The following is a 19,214-nucleotide window of genomic DNA, read 5'->3' as shown; positions in this document are numbered from 1 at the left end:
GGATCTTCGCTGCAGCACAGGAGATCTAGTTCCCTGACCAGGGATTGAACCTGGGCTCCCTCCACTGAGAGCGGGGAGTCCTAACCATCACGGAAGTCCCTCATTTCTTCTTGTAAATGAGACATCCTGCCTCTCTCATACTTAAAAAGTTGTGGCTAGGTTAAGGAAAAGAAATTTTAATGTTTTCAAAACATTCTAGGGGAGGGAAATACAAAAAGCCAAACTGCAAATCCCAAGACTTAAAACCACTAAAACAGACACTTAAACCAGAACAGAGAACCCCACAAGAAAGGGGGGATGTCACAAAACATCTTTTATTACTAGTTACTGCGTGTGTCTCTTAAAGAACTAAAATACTAGCATCTGAGCCAAAAGGAGAGCTAAAAATAGGCGTTTGCAGCAAGCTTTGGAAAGCTTTTGGCTTACTTAGGAGGCACCAAAAACATATGCATCACAGAACACAAAATTTCCCAAGACCACACTGCCACTCCACTGGTGTCACATTTAAACTTGTCCAAATAAAATCAGGGCTGGAAAAGGGCCTTAGTGATCCATGTAAATTTCAAAGAAAGAGCCACTATCTACCCTGACCACAAAATTCTCCTTCAAAAAGCATCCAAGCCCTAACAACAAGCTTAAACAGAGAAGCTACTGGATTAATTCAGAGTTTGTCTGTCGACGACTATTGTGAAGGTTCAAAACTAATGAGCTGACAACAGACTTTCTTGCCTAACAAGGACAGAGTAAGTCTACCGGACTTAGAATTTCGCTTTGGGCACTTAAAGTAAGTTGGCTTTTTCTACTCAGAGGTGAAGGCGAGATGCCAGCCAAGCTGTCTTCTTCCCACGATCAATAACCCCGATGACGCACCCTACCAAAGGCCCCAAGACTTGCACAAAATGCCAGCTCAGGCATCCAACACCACCTGATGTCATGGCTGATTTAAAACCCACAAGGCAGGTTCACCATTAGCAGAGCAGCAGCAGCCAGAGTGAGTAGCCTCATTTAAACTTCTGAGGACTGCTCTCTCCTGCGGATGATTATACCCCTCTGAGTTTAAAGAGGGGGGAAGGACCAAAGAGTGTCTTCAAATTGCTTTTCCTCCCTCCGTGGGTGGATCAGGAGGGATTTGCAAGAAAATGGAGATTTCAGCACTGCCCTTTGCATAAGAGGGTTCTGGAAGGAAAAGGGGGGGAAGGGGAGAAGGGCAGAAGGAAGAGAACACGGTTTGAGGTACTATTAGTAAACGCCAAAGGTCCCTTCCCCCAAATGAAGCAATCTTAAAAAGAAATAAAAATTACAACATGCCATTTTCAGAATTCGGTGTTCTGGTTTCCCTGGGACTACAGGGATTCTATTCCCTTGAATGTGAAGGCATTAAGCCGCCTTTTCAACTTGCCCCATTTTGATGGTTTAAAACGATCAATATCAAGCAGAAGGGGAGCAGTTCTGAAAAAGCCGTAGGGCTATGGCCACAGGCCATCGTCCTAGCTCCAATTGGGTTTTAATACCGGCTCACTGCAAGAAGATCCTGAACCCAAGATTCCAGCACCAGGGTGTCTCTACGGGCTCGCAAAGGGAGCAGGACGGGCGCGCCCCTCACCAAAGCCGACGATATATTTTCGGCAAAAGAAGGCCTAGCGGAGACTCCGTATTCCGCACCCCCCTCCCCCCACTAACAAGGCTCTGCGGGGTCTTCCCGCACGCCCACCTCCCCCAAGGGGCCGGGTCCGAAAGGACTCAAAAAGTCGAGGAGGGAGAGGGAGGGCGCGCCGCTCGGCGGTCACATGCCGCCCGCCAGCCGCGCGGGGAGGCACCACGTTGTCCCGGCTGCGGAGGAATGCCGGGAAGGGGGGACGCGCACTCCCACCCGCGCACACGCACACTCCCGGCCGCGCCGCCCGCACCCGCCTTCCGCCCCGAGCGCCGCGGCGGCCGCCGCCGAACGCCCAAGCCGAGCGGCCGCGAGCAGCCCGCGGGCCGGCGGCGCGGCGCATGGCGCCCGGCGCCCAACTGTCACCCGCCCGTCCGGCCTGGCCCGGCCACTCCCTCCCCCGCCGCCACACGCCCCTCGCGTCGCCGCATGCCCCCTTACTCGCCTCACATTTCCCCTCACTGGACGCCCCGCACACTCGCCATCCGGCTCCGTCTCAAGGCGGAAGGTCCCCGGAGTCAGGCGAGGGAAAGCACCGAATTCAATGACACGTTGGGTTTCCTCTTCTCCCCATTCTCCCCGTAACCGACCCCTCGAGCCGTCGCCCACGGCCATTCTACCGCCTAACACCATCTACTCGAGAACAAACTTGTTAACTTTTAAATCCCGAATCCGTGTGGTCGGTATGCACTCATCGCCGGGCGTTTTGCTGCCTATGACATATACTCATTAAATATTTACAACGCGGGGACGATAGCAACGCTACCAAAACGAGGAACACGGGGCGGGGGGGGGGGTGGAGGGGGCTTCCCGAGGAAGGTTCAGGCAAGAAACCGTCTCTCACACCGACACGCGGTGAGGGGGGAGAGGGCCCCTTTCACCGAAACCAGCGCCCACCCCTCTCCCCGCGAGATAGGCCGGGACCACGCCGTTGCCCACTAACCGCTGCGGCCCAGGCGGTGGCCGTAGCCTCCTGGAGGCCGGGCCCTCCGGCAGGGGCAGGTTCCCGAGAGTGCTGGGGGGGCAGGGCACGGCGACCAGAATTAGCCAGGAGATAATGGGGGGGGGAACCGGAGTCACCACGACCAGTGGCGGACCCCTGGGCCCTGGAGGCCGCTGGGGGAGGGGACGCCTATGTCCCCGGAAGAGGCCCCCGGTCCCGGAATACCAAACAGAGACCCACCTGGAGGAGACTGTCCGTTCACGGTGGCCAGGACCGGCGGCAGCGCGTTCTTAGTCCACGGGTTCACCTTGGGCGGAGGGGCCTCCACGAAGTCTCGGCGCCCGGCGCCCGCGGCTCCGGCAGCTCCTCCGCCAGCGCCCGGCTCGCCGCCGCCGCCCTCCTCCCCGTCGCTGACGGCCAGGCCCTCGGCGCCGGGCGGCTGCGGCGGCCGTGGGCTCTCGCGCTCCAGCTGCCCGGTGCCTTCCTTGTGCGGCTTGGCGCAGGGCGGCCGAGGTCTCCGGGTGCCGCCGTTCGGCTCTCCGCCTCCGACGTCGCTCGCCCCAGGCTCGCCCTTGCCCTCGGGCGGCGGCAGTGGCTTCTTCCTCACCAGACCCCCGTGCTCTTCGGCCTGCAAGAGCGGGGCGCCCCCCGGCAGCAGCGGCTCCACCTGAGTGGCCATCTGCGCGCTCGCCCCCCCGGAGAAGCCGGGCGCGCCCGAGGCTGCCTCCCCCGCCTCGAACTTGGCTCTCAGAGCGCCCGCGACGCCTTCCTCCGGGGCGCTGGGCCCCAGTCCCGGCGGAGAAGGGTCGGGGTTCACGCTAGGCGCGGCCCCCCCTCCCGGTCGGATGCAGCCGCCGTAGATCCAAGGCCCGCTGGCGGGGCGGGGGGGGGAGGAAGGCCCCCCACTCTGCGGTCCAGGCCTCCTCGGCGCGCGTCCCCCCCCGCCCGTTCCTCGCAAGGAGCCCCCACCCCGAGCCTGGCTGGCTTCTCGTCCCGTCCCTCCCTCCCCCCCGCCCCCGGGGCGGCCCGGGCTTCCCGGCACGGGGGCTGCAGCAATATGGACGGACGGGGGAGAGGCGCGGCGAGCCGAGCTGACCACGCGATCCGCGGCAGGCGGCGGGCGGGCGCGCGCCTCGCGACGCAGCGGGCAAGGGGAGGGGACGGCGCAACGGGGGCGCGCCCGCCGGGGCTGGCCCTGGGCGACGGGCGGGCGAAGGCGGCGGGAGCGCGCGCGCAGGGCCTCGCCGCCCCGCCCCTGGCCCCGCCCCTGGCCTCCAATTCCTCGGCGCACCTCTTGGGCTGGTGGGTGAGGGGTACTCAAACCGGACGGGGGCGAGCACGTGCCTGATGCAATTCGGAAGAAGTGGGGGGGGGCGGTCAGCGAGCCCGGTAGGAGAGAGCGGGTGGTATAGAGGGGAAAGTGTCTTAAAGAGCCAGCGCGTGAGAGCGTCCGCAGGTGGAGCACATGGGACCGCGCCACGCGGCCGGCGGGGCCTGCTCACGCTCTTTAGGTTGGGTGCGCCAGAATCCGGGGAAGGAGCCATTAATATCACCCTGGGCTTACAGGATGATGGGATGGGGGTGCTGTCGCCTCACTTGCGTCCCATAGGCCTGGCCCTTCCAGGCCCCGCCTGGGTGACCTTGGGTGAGCCGGCCTCACCTCTGCGGACTGTGCTCGGCTCCTCCCAGGCAGCCCCGGCCAGGTCACTGTCCCGAGTTGGGTTCGACACCCAGCCTAGAAGACGGGTCTTTAACACTTGGGGGCATCGGGCGTCTAGGCAGTGAGCAGGGAATTACCAACAGCCCCCAACCCGGCCAAGCCCTGAAACCGAGTATTTATGGGCGAGAAACCCCCCCCCCCCCGCCGCAAATGGACTTCAGTTTTTATAAGAATTGCCTGGGGGGGGAGACGAACCAACGCCGAATTGGGACTCTAGAGATCTGAGATTTTATCCTGACCCTGGTCCTGCTCCTTACCAACTCTGCATTAGCTGGGTCTCAGTTTCCCTTTTGTAAAATGAAGACAGTGGTTTCAAATTTTATTGCACATGCAATTAAATATTTACTGTGGGGGGTTTCTAGGAACAGGGCTTGGAAATAAACAAGGCTTACAAGGACTGCATGGAATTTACATTCTAAGGTGGAGAAAGAGACAGTAAAACAAACTTAGGAACAAGAGCTTGTCTCATATCTATGAAGACAGTAACTACTACGGTAATAGGTCACTAGATCAGTTAGTTTGGATGATGAGGGAAAACCTTGAATGCAGATTCCAAAGTATTTGGAATCAGGAATTGGACCCAGAAACTGCATGTCTAGCAAGAACCCTTTTGGTGCTTGTGATCCCACATTTCACTTGGAGAAGTCCTGGCCTCTGGCTGGCTATGATATCACCTGCTCAAGACATAACAGCCAAGAGTGTTAGCCATCTCCAAAAGAATTAGAACACATGACCTGCTGGACAGAGGAGAAGGCTTATTGAAAATCAGCCTTTTGAAACTGCCCCCAAGGGGTGAAGCTAGTTGTAGGATTGTTGTAACCAGGACCACTGAGGAGAGGTGCTGGTGGGGACAACCAGACAATCTGATGTGTGGTCCCAACTCTTCCATAACGTGGTGTCCACACCTTGGCCAGCTCTCAGCACTTCAGTGGACCCCTCTTCCCTGGTAGAAAAATGGGGATAAATTAAGCTTGACTTGCTTCTAACCGCTCAGCTTTTGTGAGGAGTCAAGTGAGACTATGTCAGTCAAAGTGCTATGTAAATTATAGAGACTGAGGCCAGTGCTTCAAAAGAGATACAAGGAAGATAATGATTAAATGAGTAAAGGGATCTTGATGAATTAAAACATATTCTTTGTCATTACATTATATATACCCTTAATCAGAAGGTAAATTATTGTACACTGTCACTAGCATGCACTATTTTTTAGTTTATTTCCTAAAGAGGATTCAATTAGACTATCTCTAAACTTTTTAAAAGAGGACATAACGGTCCTTGTTGGTCATTCTTTTCTATATTCCTATAGTTGGAGGTAGAGGGTATGCTTTGTGAAGGGAGCAGGGCTCTATGTGGACAAGTAACTTGTTCATGTTACCCAGCATCAGTCCGAGCTGAACAAGCAGCACCAGGCCCTATGTGGAGGCTGGAGCAGCACTGAGATCTGCACACCCTAGGCCTGCTCTGCCCCAGAGAGGGGCTCCTAACACCCATAGGCCATTTTACAGATGGGCAGACTGGGATCACAGAAGGAAGATAAGACAAGGTAACCGGCATGAGACCACATCTTACACTGAGGCTATTAAATTGGAAAAAGGAATCTTAAAGATTACTCAGTCCCCTTGTTTTTCAGGAAACTGAAGTTCAGAGAAGTCAGGTTACTTAACCAAAGTCACACAGCTAGTCCATGGCAGAGTCAGGTCTCATACCTGAATCTTCTGATCTGAAATGCAGTAGCTTTTTCTATTGGAAATCATGGCATTGCAATTTGAATTCATTTTTTGTTTTTTTAGATTCCTGACCTACTATGGCATTCTATATGCATGTGTTCAGTTTTAAATACTATTGATCAAATAGTTCAGAGTAGCTACTTTTATCAAGTAACTACTATATGCTAGGTTCTATGAGAAATATTAATACTTGACATACTTTATCTCATTTCATCCTCACAATAACCTAATGAGATAGTTACTAGCTTTCCGCACAAATATCTACTGTGTTCCTACTATGGGCCAGGCACTAGGCTTGGTCTTGAAGCTATTATCTTCATTTACAAATGGAAGCAATTGAAGTTCAGAAAAAGAAAGTCAGCTGGCTGCTTAGGGTCTCAGGCAGCAGCTAACTCCCCAGGCCTGTTTTTATCCCCTGCACTACACTGTAAGGCTGCCTCTCTTCTCTCCATTGCCATATCGATGGCTATTTGTGGAGCACTCATCAAATACATTGGACTGGGGAAGATACTAAAAAAAGCTGAACCCTGTCTCTCCAAAAGGTAAACTCTAATTGGAGGGACCAAGTAGTTAAGCAATAATTGATCTCAGGCAAAAAAAAGAAGTTAAAAAAGATGTGCTTTAGGCAGAAAGCAGTAAGGATCAGACTAGTGCTTTGCCCACGGCCTGAACACATCATAGGCTTAAAACTCACAGACACACAGAGAGAGAAAATCAAACTTTAAAAAATTAAAATAATAAAGTGGGTCCAAATACCTATTTATAATTATGTGCTTGTTTGCTTCCTGGTGCTGACAGCTTCCTAAAAGAGAGACGGGAGGCTGAAGCAGGGACTAGAGACAGCAGACCTGGTTCATAACCTGGGGCCATTCCCGGCTTTGCTGAATGAATTGGAGCAGCCTCCTGAGCCTTCCTGGGCTTCCATTTCTCTGTTCACAAAATGGGAAGCGTAATACCTGCCCATCAGGCTCATGAGTAGGAAGAAAGATACAAGTTCCCTGAAACTATTTTTTGGAGGAGAACATAGGTAAAAGAGAGGTGGTTCCTTTATCTGGGCTTGGATGTTCCATTTTATTCCTCTTTAAGCTTGATTTTCCAGAGGGCCTTTTGTTTCTGAAAGAACTTGGGCTTTATCACTTTTCTTCTTCTGATACCAGGGGCCCATAGGCTTGAGGCCTCTCTATACCAACATGGAAGAGTAGGTGGGGTTAGCCAGGGAGGGGCATTGGCCAGACAGTATTAGCTAGGCAATGTTTTCCAAAACCTGAAGACTTGGACCTTCTGGCACATGCCAAGAAATTTACTTCAGTTCATGAGAGGAGGTTCAGCCTAGATCTCCTCTTGTCAACTAGATGCAAACAGCAATAGTTACAATGTAAGGGGAATAAGGAGAAGGGGAGGGTACTGACTGTTCCCATGCCTGTGTATTCAGTCGCTAAGTCGTGTCTGATTACTTGCAACCCCATGGACTGTAGCCCTCCAGGCTCCTCTGACCATGGAATTCTCCAGGCAAGAATACTAGAGTGGGTTCCCATTTCCTCCTCCAAGGGATCTTCCGGACCTAGGGATCAAACCCGCATATCCTGCACTGCAGGCAGATTCTCTGCCACTGAGTCACCTGGGAAGTCCGACTGTTCCCATAATAACGTGGCTAACCCTCAGGGTTTCTGTAAGTATGATTACCCCCATTTTACAGATGAGGAAGTAGGCTCAGAGGCTGCCCAAGCCACCCCATGAGGTTAGTTAAAGATGGAGAATAGATTTGTAAAGGTCTGATAGAAAATCAACTTTCTTTTAATTCCCCACCCTGAGTTAGAGACAGGCAGCATCCCACGGCCTCTTGCTAATCTATCCTACCTACACAGCTTCTTCCTCCATTCCCACTCCTCTCCCTCGTGTTCCTGAACTTTCTCAAGTGGTCTCCGGCAGGGCTCCCCCACCAACTAACTGTTCTCCTCCCTGCCATGCAGCCTGGAATGCTGCTGGAGCCAATTCTCTGGTTCTTTGATTGATGGGCCCTGCCTCTGCTTAAAATCCTGCGCATGCCTGCCTGTCCTACTGCTTTTAACCACACAGCCTACATGCCAGCAACAGTCGACCACTCACTGTTTCTTTTATCCTTTCTTTCAACCAATATTTACTAAGCATCTACAATGTGCCAGTTACTGTCCAGACCCTGGACACGGAAAGGTGAATAAGACACACAAGGTCCATGTCTTCAAAAAGCTCCGATCTAATTCCCTATGGGCCCCATGCTTTCCTGCCTCAATTCATGTACTTTCTCTGTGACAAAGCTGTTCACAGTGAGGTCCTAAGTGTGAATCCCAGCTTAACCATCTCGTGACTTCAGGAGAGTATCTTTCATCTTTCTAAGCCTCAGTCTCCCCATCTGTCAATTGGAGATGATAATACTACTTTCCTCATAGAACTTCTGTGAGTCTTAAATGGGAGAATATGTGTAGTTTAAAAGTACAATGCCTGGCACATAGTATGTGCTAAGTAAATTTTACCTTTCATTACCTTTATTACCACCAGTGATGCCTTTCCATTTCCACATACCTAGAATTCTACTGGTCCTTCAAGGCTCAGCACAAAATGACAACTTTACAAAAATCTTATTTAATCTCCATAGCTGGAATAGATTTCTCCCCCACTGTTAACTCCTAGTGACAATTTCCCTAAAATATTTAGTACTTTCTACCTTCAATTATGGCTAGTGATGAATATGCCTTATCCTCCATCTAGATTATAATATATTTCTTGAGGGCAAGGATTATACCCCATTTTTCTTAGTGTTGCTTATAGTAATCATCACTGCTGCCTTTACATAGCAAGCCCTATGTGTGTTTTCTGGACAAGGGAATGAATGAATGAATGGATGCAGGATCACACCTTATCACTTCAATGTTCTGGTAACTAGAGCAACATTGTCAAGGGCTAGGTACTAAATTTTATGTATTTATTTATACATAAATATATATAAAAATTACTTAACATATATACTTTAATATATAATAAATTTATTATGTATAAAACATATAAATTACCTATATACTTTTAAATGATAAAATATAATACAAAATGGGCTAACTTTTCCAAATAGAAAAAAAATTTAAGTCTAGCAAAGCAGAGCCCACATACAAGCTCACAACCCAGAGGCAATCACAGGCAAACTGGTATATTTTCTTCTAGTCTCTTTTCTGTTTGTATTTTACATAACTGAGACCATACTGCACATTCCACAGCTTTATTTTTTAACACTGTATTATGAGCATTGTCTCCACATCATTGCAAATCCCCTCCACATCGTCAGTGAGCGTCATCTATTGAGCACTTTTGGTATGCCTTACCTCTCAGCAGCCCACCGTCTATTTGTACCACACTGCATTTCTGAAACGGCTTTCATGGAGAGAGGACAGATATGATTGTCCCCTGAGCCCCACAGAAGTTCAATGACTTGCTCCCAGATGCTGTGGCAGCAGAATAAAGATCAGAACTTCAGTCTCTCCCATCCCATTCTAGGCCCCTGCACCACACCACAGGAAAGAGAGAGAGCACCCATCAAAAATGCAAAACTCCCATAGCCAAAGGAAGGTAACTATGTTTAAACACTCCAGGGTCAAGAAACATCCAAGTTCATGGGGACAAGTGGAAACCAGCAGTCACATGAAGACAGAAAGCAGTTTTCCTGTCAACATGATCATAACTGTGCTCCAGGACAGAAAGGCCCTGAGCTAGAGGCTGGAGTAGAAACAAGAAAGGGCAATACATGTTTTCTGTCCTGGGGCAGAACACTACGTCAGCACACTGTTCTCTTTACAGATCACTTGCCTGTCCTTCACCTCTGGCACAGAAGAAAGGGCACAGGGTTTGGGGTCAGAGTGGCGTTCGGGGTCAGGTTTGCCCACTTTCAAGCTGTGTGATACCAGGCAAGTTGCTTTACTTCTCTGAGCTTCAGTGTCTCCAGCTATAAAATGGTGAAAAGTGAAACACTTGCCTCATAAAATTCAGAGAACATTAAATGAGCCAGTATTTGTGTAAGGGTGTTACAGTCCCAGCTCTGCACCCACCTGCAAGTTCTTTCACCTCTTTTTGCCTCAGTTTTCTCATCTGTAAAATAGAGATGATAACAGCACCTCCCTCTTAGGGTTACTGTGGGGACTAAGTGAGTTAACACTTGTAAGGTGCTTAGAACAGTACCTGACAAATGTAACTGAATAAATGTCTGCTATTATTGTAAAAAGGATGGTGGTCACTGGCATAGAGTCAAGGCAACCATTCTTCAAATCTCATGAAGAAAGCAGAGACAGTGTTACCCTAATGTATAGATAAGGAAACTGAGGCTCAGAAAGATTAGGTATTTATCTGGACTAAGGCTGCTAGTCAGGGACAGCTCTAGGACTTCTAAAGATTCTAAATGCAATGCTTCTCTTCCAGATAATATGCTAGCTGTTGGAAGCTGCCAGCCTTCTGGTCAATTTCAGCCCACAGACATGTTGTGTTTGGCCCCCACAGTATTTTTTTTTTTTAATTGAGTTGAACTGTGATTAGATGGGCCCAACACACACTAGTGGGCCTCAGGCCCCAGCCTCCTCTGGTGCTTGTTCCTCCCAAGGGATGTGTTTAGATCCCTACACAGGCTGATGCCACGCCAGTCACTAAACACATGGTAAAGACACGTTTAAGAGACCAAGGGGAGGAAGAGAAGAGCACAGACCAGAGGGACAGGGAAAAGGTGGTCAGGGAAGACTTCTTGGAGGTGGCTGTAATTGAGTTAGGACTTAAAATTGAAATGTGGGAATTATCTAGATTAAAAGGCAGGGTAGGGGGTAAGGCAGATTAATTTGGCATTTTGTGACCTTCAGGGAGGTTTATGAGTTTCCCTGCCAAGACTTCCTCAGGCCTTTTCCTTGGTTGAGAAGAGGGAAGAAATGAGTGCTCTTTTATCACAGATGAGGTCATGTGACTCAGGAAGTCACACTGTCTGTTGATTGGATTACTGATCTGTGTCATCATCCCTAAAGATTCCACACTGCACAAGGCAACAGGAAGGAGGTGTGATCACCAAAGTATGAACTCTGCCTGTCTAACCATGGCCATCTGGAACTAAATATCTTTACATCTGAGCAGTCTTGATAGCAGTTTCTAACATTTCACACCTCAGTGCAAAGAAGATGAGTGCTAGCTGTAGGAATGAGGTGGGGAAAGGCTGTGGTAAACGAGTAAAGCTGCCTGATTGCCTGTCCCAGTGACATTCATTGCATCAGAGATGTCTGCCGATCCCCACCGCGTCCCATAGCACCTGAATCTCTGGATCTGTGACACATGGACGGAATAGAGAACTTCAAATAACGTGAGTGGCCTAATTACCTGGGCTTCCCTTGTGGCTCAGCTGGTAAGAATCCACCTGCAATGCAGGAGACTTGGGTTTGATCCCTGTGTTGGGAAGATCCCCTGGAGAAGGGAAAGGGTACCCACTCCAGTATTCTGGCCTGGAGAATTCCATGGACTACATTCCATGGGGTCGCAAAGAGTCGGACACGACTGAGCAACTTTCACTTCTTTCCTTCACTTCACTTCCTTCCTAATTACCTAATGCAGATAGAATGTGTAGTGATCACTAAAGACAAGGAATAGCCAGGTTCACTTTGCACTAATAGCATTGCCTGGTGGGTTCTCTGCAAGCCTCCAGGGTGACAGGGCTCCCAGGGAGCCCTCGCATTGGGAAAAGCAGGAAATGTTACAGCGTGTCATGCATAAGCTCTCCCATGGCTTCATAGTGCGATGAAAATGAACTCCAGGGCTCTCATCTCAGCCCACAAGACACCATGTGCTCCAGACTCCATCCACCTCAGACTTCCCCTTTCTGCTCCTCTTCCCTGCCCTTGCCCTGTGCCAGCACCTCCAACACGGGGAGCTCATCCCTGCCCGGGGGGCACTGCCTGGAACACATCCCTGCAGCACAGACACACAAACAGCATACACTTATGCTTCAAGCCTCAGCTGAAATGGCCCCTTCCGAGAGAGACTGCCCTTGATCAGCTTGGCTGAAGTACTTCATGACACAGATCACAATCTCTGATTTTATGCGTGTACCTGCTTTTTCCCATTTCCTCCACTAATGTGTAAACTTGATGAGCCTGGAGCTTTTGGCTATTTTGTTCATCCTTAGTGTTCCCAAGCACAGTTTGTGGCACAGTAGACCCTTAGTATTTTGTTGAAGGAATGCTGTGTGGTCTCTGGCAAGTTGCTTCCCTTCTCTGGGCTTCAGTATCCCCACATGTGAAATGCAGAGGCTGGATGAGGGACTGCAGAGACTGACTGTGGTTCTGTGACTGACATCTGGGCCTTGGGCTCAGGAGTGAGCCTGGCATGCAGCATCTCCATAGTGCTGGACACAGGAACTGATTTAATCAGGTGGCGGACACCCTGTAATTTACTGTTCTGCTGTCCCTCCTCCCTAGTCCCTCGGCTGAAGACCACGCTGTCAAATTTCCAGGATGATCCACGCATAGCCACCTGTTCTCACAGCTCACTGATCCCAGTGCCCGTGAGGAGGGGATGGTTGGCAGGCAGGACAGGCTGGGCGAGGGTGTTCAATCCAGGAGCTCGAGAACCAGGAGGACTTGTCAATGTCATGAACTGAAAGACTGGGATCTGTGAGAGATTTCATCAAATCCTACACTCTCTGGTAGGAAGGGACCTTCCAGGACAACCCACCAGCCCTCAGCCTCAACGCTACCTGCCGTAAACACTGCTCAGTAATGATCACCATCACCTTGACTCCACTCGAAGTGCCCAGAATAGGGGCCTCACTGCTCTCAGAGCTGTGCATCTTGTCAATGAACAGCTCTGTTTAGAAAGCTTTTTCCTCAGCAGCACAGTGTAACAGGAGGCTATATAGCACAGGTGCCAAGGGCTTGGGCTCTGAGCCAGGAGGCCTGGACAGAGTCTCAGCTCCACAACCTGCTTGCTTTGTGAGCCTGAGCAAGCCAGGGGCCCGCTCTGTGCTTCCACCTCCTCTTCTGTTAAACAGAGAGAACCCTCACTGGGCTGCTGGGAGAATCACAAGTGTTAATATCTAATGGGAAGGCAATAAATTGTCTGTAACTGTTAACTGCCACCTATGAATGTTCTTCTTGTTGTTATTATTGTTTTTAGTTCTTCTTGGACTCTGTTCTCTGGGTTGGTTGATTTGTCTGCAAAAGAGACGGTGGGGCACAGCCCAAAGACACAGGCTGAGAAATCAGAGGGGTGTGCTTGCTGGTGGCTATGAGAACATTTCACGTCATCCTTCTAGGCCTCAGGATCCTCACCTGAAAAAAGGAGAGGGAATAGTCTTTGTCCTGCTTTCTTGTCACAGAACCCATATAGAACAAATGAGAAATAGACAAAAAGGTTTTGAAAAGTAAAACATGCTATCTAAAAGTGATAGCACTTCTCTTATGTTGTCAGAGAAGCCCTTTCCTCTTTCAGCAAGGCACATTAGCTTCAAAAGAGCTAAACTCAGCCTATTTGGCAAACAGTGTGTTTTGGGTACTTGTTGTGAATTTGAAGCTAATCCCCTCAGAATCTTTTTTTATTAATGTACCAGAGCAAACAAATTTGAGAAGGGTTTACTTACAAGCACTTGGTACATTCCTACAAGACGCAGGGATTGGTTTGGCTGATTTCTGCCAACTTTGTTTATTGTTATTACATAATTATTATTTCTTTACTTTCTCTTCTTCAGCAATTTGATTGGCAGGATCCAGGTGAGGTACATTCACTTTGCAAATATCAGCAGGACACAGTAGCGCTGCATACTCTCAGGAGTCTTCTGTGACCTTTGACCAATACCTGCTGTGTCATGGGGACCAAGAGACAGCCTCCTCATTGTACAGGAGAGAAGCCAGGGCCTAGAGAGGTGAGGGCAGCAGCCCAAAGTCACACAGCTGGTTAATGCCAAAGGCTTGACTTAGTAACCAGGTCTCGTGACTCCAAACTCTATCCTCTTTCCAACAGTTCTGTGGACTCCTGCAATTTCTCTACATTAGCTGACTGTGTATCAGAATCTTGTAATTCACAGGGGTTCATGTTTGTCAAAGCTCATTGAATTGTACATTTAAAATCTGTACAGTAAAAAGAAAAAAGAAAAAATCTGTACAGCATATTGTTGTAAATTTAACACAATTTAAAAAAAGAGAGAAAATGGTATGGCAGGGTCCCATTTCATGAGGAGGGACAGTGTCTAAGGTTAGCATTTATGGCAAAAATAATATATAATATAATGGGCTCAAGAAAAGCCTTAGGAAGGTATTAATAGCACACAGGAGTCAGCACGGTTTCTTTAGGCATTTTAACAACCAACTGTTCAGAGGGTTCAGGTTAGATGCTGGCTGGCATGTAGGGGTCAGGATGTGAGAAAAAAAAGAATGTGTCTCTACAACAGGGTGATATTCAATGTGGTGAGATGCATATATGGGAACCACATCTGCCAAGGGAATGGCAGGTTATAGTATCTCACCTTAGAAACACACACACACACACACACACACACACACACACACACACACACACACACACACACACACACACACACACACACACACACACACACACACACACACACAAACAGGCAGACCCCCTCTGAGCAGCTTCCTGGAGCAGGTTAACCAAGGGTTGCAAGCCAGAGACAAGGACCTGAGGGTTCCCGGGACCCACCAGCATGAGAGTGAAGTAGGGGATATTTCAGGGCCTGGCTGGGGAGGGCTGAGGAAAAGGGGTTGGAACGGGTTGGGAAGTTGGAACAATGGAGAACACCTCATTTAAGAGGAGAGGGCAGGGGTGGGAACCAGAAAAGGAGGAGGAGATTAAAGGCTTGGAGGAGATCAAAGAGACAGACAGTGGGAAGTAGCTTGGTTTTTGAGAAGCAGAAAACAAGTACCAAGGGCTGACCTGCTGCAACATTACAGAAGTAGTAATTGTCCTTTGATAAGTAAACATCCTAAAATTTGAAGTGGTGGGAAGCTCATCCACAAAGCAGAGTGTGTCTGATGAGAGTTTATAAGTTTCAGAAAGGTTGTTATTCTCATTTATACATAAAAAAGAAGATTCCACATTTCTCAGTATCAAAATTTGCTCTTTTGAGAATTTTAAACATTCTGCCAGAATTGTGTTAAAATAATACATATGTTCACCTTGTACCCTTTAGGATGGCTACTATTGAAAAAGAAAAAATAAATGTTGGAGTGGATATGGAGAAATCAGAACCCTTGTACACTGTGGATGAGAATGTATGGATGAGAATGTAAAATAGTGTAGCTATTACACCATAGAAAACAGTATGTAGCTTCTTCAAAAAATTAAAAATATATCTATTATATGATCCAGCAATTCCACTTTTGGGTATATATCCAAAGCAATGGAAAGCAATATTCATAGCAGTGTTATTCATAATAGCCAAGAAGTAGAAACAATCCCAAAATCAATCAGTGAAGAAAAGAATAAACAAATACGGTTCATACCAACATACAATGGAATATTATCAAGCCTTAAAATGGAAGGAAACTCTGCCACATGCTACAACATGAATGCAACTTGAGGACATTATGCTAAATGAAATAAGCCAGTCAGAAAACAACAGATATGCTATGATTCCACTTATGTGGAGCAGCTAAAACAGTCAAACCCACAGAAACAGAACACAGAACGCTGTTGCCAGGGGCGGGGGGAAGGGGGAAAGGGGAGCTGTTTAGTGGGTAGATTTGCAAGATGAAAAGCTCCAGAGATCTGTTTTACAACAATGTGAATACACTTAACACTATTGAGCTGTATACTTTAAAGTGGAAAATGTTATGCTAGGTGCCTTTTAAACGGTAAGGGAAAAAAAAAAACAACAGACAAACAAAAACCCAGTACATTTGCCTATAGACCTCCCTTTACTCACTGAAACACAGCTGGCTATAAAACAGCTTGTTCAGTGTGATACTGCCTGTGTCAAGTGTCCTTTTTTGTTCTAATATGTGTGTGTCATCATCATGAGGATATACACCAAAAGATAAACAGGTTATTTATCATGGTTATTTCTGAGTACTGATTTGTTCTTTTGGTCAACCTCTATAATTGGCCAACCATATAATTTTCTAACTTTTTTTTAATGAGCATTCTGTTAGTATTAAAACAACAACAATAAAAAAACTCCACCCCATTCCAGCCCCTGTCTTGATGTCTACACAGCTTATAGAAGCTAAATTTGCATTTTTGAGTTTTATTTCATATGTAATTAGAAATCACTGCTAATAACTTTTTTTTTTTTTGCTGCACCATGCAGCATGTGGGATCTTAGTTACCCAACCAGGAATCAAGCCCACACCCCCTGAACTGGAAGTGCCAGAGTCTTAACTACTGGATAGCCAAAGAAGTCCTAATAATTATTTAAAGCATAATAGTAATACTTCCTATATAGGGCAGGCTTAATCTGTGCCAGACATTTGTGCTTTTTATGAATTATGTCATACAATAACCTTCTGAAATAGGTATTATTATGGAGCCCATTCTACATATGAGAAAACAGAGGCTAAGTGGCTGGTGCAAATTCATTTATAAATGTTGGAGCTACGTTCAGACTCACAGCAGTCTGATTTCAAAGCCTGCGTTATTGACAGCCTGACTGTTCTGCTAGGCCCGCAGGATGTGCTTATCTGCAGTCCAGTTTATGAGTGCTTTTGTCAGCCACAAACATATAATTTCTGTGTTACTTAAATTGTTCAAACAATACCTTTCCCAATGGTTATAGGATATTTCTTTCAAAGATAAAGCAAAGGTCAAGCTCCCTACAGAAATCCCAAGCATGTAACATTCCAGGTGAGTCCAGACAGAGTAATGAATGAGCCAGACTCTGGTCTGGGACTCTGGTATTGTACCCAGGACATTCCCCTTCTTCATCTATAAACTGACTCCACTGCCCACTACGACCAGTCAAGATACACGCTCACTTCTGGGACCAACTTCAACCAGAGGGGAGGGCACTGTGTGGACAGGAAAGGCGGCCAAATATGATTTATCTCAAAAGAATGATTACAATTATATAATTAACACCTTGTATCCAGACATTTTCATCTCTAAGGATCTCTGAGAGTCTTACAGATTATTTAAATATATATCACATACATTGCTGGAGACAAAGTCTATAGTTTCAGAAGATAATTAAAATTCCTTCCCCTTTGGAATTAAGAGAATTGCTTATGGGATGAACATTATGCCCACCAAACACACAAATAGATCTAAGATAAGGCTGGAAAGGATCTTGAAGAGCAATAGGTACAGGAAAGACAAATTTCTAATATATATAATGCTCATTTCAAATCCCCTGCTCATGGCAGAAGTAATTAATCAGTTATAACACTCTTCCCCACTAAGCCTGGCTTTGTCCTCAGAATCTTTCTCAACGTAGCAATTCCAGCAGTCATCACCACCTAATCAGAGTTGAAACCTTGGTCATCCTGTAAATTAGTCCACCATCATCCCTCCAGTGTGGCGGAGAGGGAACTGAAATTCAGAGAGGTAAATTAACTTGCTCAAAGTTACACAGTCGGTAATACAAAGCTGAGGTTTCCAAATGCTTTTTTCTTAATCTCCTCCTCTGCTCTTTGCTCTGCTCAAAATATACTTGGTGGATTATATGTTTTGCACTAGACTTCTCTTTCTTGAATGACCTGTTTAGAATGCCTCTGCCGATGATTTGCTGAATGACAATGGGCCTATTGCTTAACCCTTTCAGCATCAAGTGCTTTTAAGGTGAGAGCAGACGTAATAATCTGGGTTCATATCCCTGCCTTGCTTACTGGAAAACTGGGGTACTCTTTCTGAGAAATGTGAGCTGCTGCTGAAATTTATATGACTATAGAGAAAGGATCACACATTTTGAGAGCACCTTCTCTAGGTAAGGCACTGTGCTTCTGCTGCAGTGTGGTTTTTCCTCAAAAGTGTAAACATGAAGCAAGACATTGGCTGGCTATGGTCACCTGGCTATGCTCCTTGGAAGGCTACCTAGAAGGAGGTGGCATTTGAGCAAGACTTTGGAGAGCAATACGATTAAATGTTTCTTTTGATTGTAAAAGAATACCTGGTTATTACACGATTACTGGGACAGAATGCAAGAGGAAAAAAAATCACCCCTATTTCCTTTGTAAACCATGTCAACATTTTATTTTTCTCTTCTAATATCTTTTTACTCTATGCATAGGTGCTTGCTATTTTCCTCTTTCTACATGGTTGTTAATCTATGCATGCTATTTAAAAATTTTTGTTTATTTTTGTCTGTGCTGGGTCTTCGTTGCTGCATGGACTTTTTCTCTAGTCGGGGTGAGCGGGGGCTACACTCTAGTTGCAGTGGGTAGGCTTCTCATCACCGTAGCTTCTCTCATTTTGGAGCATGGGCTCTAGGTGAGGGAGTTTCAGTAGTTGAGGCACATGGGCTCAGTAGCTGCAGCTCTAGAGCACAGGCTCAGTAGTCGTGGTGCGTAGACTTAGTTGCTCAGTATCAAGTGGGATCTTCCTAGACCATGGATCAAACCTGTGTCTCTTGCATTGGCAGGTGGATTCTTTACCACTGAACCAACCAAGGAAGTCCTGCATGCCATTTTATATTTTGATTTTATTTAAGTTTTAATATAGTATGAGAATGCTTCATAACCCAATAATTCTACTCCTAAGAATAACAAACCAGAAGCACATATGTGAGACTTCCCTGGTGGTCCAGGGGTGAAGAATCTGCCTTCTAATGCAGGGGACAGGGGTGGATCCCTGGCTGAGGAACCAAGATCTTACGTGCCAGGGGGCAACTAAGCTGGCGCACCAACTAGAGGGCCAGGCGTGCCACTGCTACTGAGCCCACGCGCTCAGGAGCCCGTGCATTGCCAGAGACCCTGCACACCACAGTGAAGGTCCTCCATGCCACAACTAAGACCCAACACAGCTAAAATAAGTAAATAAGAAGCACATATATATACCTGTTCAGTTTAGTTCAGTCGCTCAGTCGTGTCCAACTCTTAGCGATCCCATGAATCGCAGCACCCCAGGCCTCCCTGTCCATCACCAACTCCCAGAGTTTACCCAAATTTATGTCCATCGAGTCTGTGATGCCATCCAGCCATCTCATCCTCTGTCGTCCCCTTCTCCTCCTGCCCC

The 19,214-nt window shown here is 47.6% G+C and overlaps 1 protein-coding gene and 1 long non-coding RNA gene across 7 annotated transcripts in view; one reads left to right on the top strand and one right to left on the bottom strand.

Moving 5' to 3' along the window:
• The window catches only part of LARP1 (La ribonucleoprotein 1, translational regulator), a 57,881-nt gene extending 54,176 nt beyond the window's left edge, over positions 1–3,705 (bottom strand). For 3 of the 6 annotated variants that reach the window (XM_081501853.1, XM_081501855.1, XM_081501852.1), the window contains exon 1: positions 2,838–3,358. In XM_081501853.1, the coding sequence (XP_081357979.1) occupies positions 2,838–3,276 (439 nt within the window). In that variant the 5' untranslated portion in view covers positions 3,277–3,358. Of the gene's footprint in view, positions 1–2,099; positions 2,427–2,837 lie in introns of those variants that run through there. The other 3 variants (XM_081501858.1, XM_081501854.1, XM_081501856.1) reach the window with 3 other exon arrangements.
• Positions 2,478–13,178, top strand: LOC145510496 (uncharacterized). Its single transcript, XR_014057057.1, has 3 exons — positions 2,478–2,509; positions 10,997–11,397; positions 12,509–13,178. It is a non-coding gene; the product is annotated as an uncharacterized LOC145510496 (long non-coding RNA).
• The last annotated feature ends 6,036 nt before the right edge of the window (positions 13,179–19,214 follow it).

The sequence above is a fragment of the Giraffa tippelskirchi genome, chromosome 6 (genome assembly GCF_054371585.1).
Source record: "Giraffa tippelskirchi isolate mGirTip1 chromosome 6, T2T-mGirTip1v1.2.pri, whole genome shotgun sequence".
In the NCBI taxonomy this organism is placed as follows: domain Eukaryota; kingdom Metazoa; phylum Chordata; class Mammalia; order Artiodactyla; family Giraffidae; genus Giraffa; species Giraffa tippelskirchi.
Note: the sequence above shows the minus strand (reverse complement) of the source record. Positions and strands in the feature narration are given on the sequence as shown.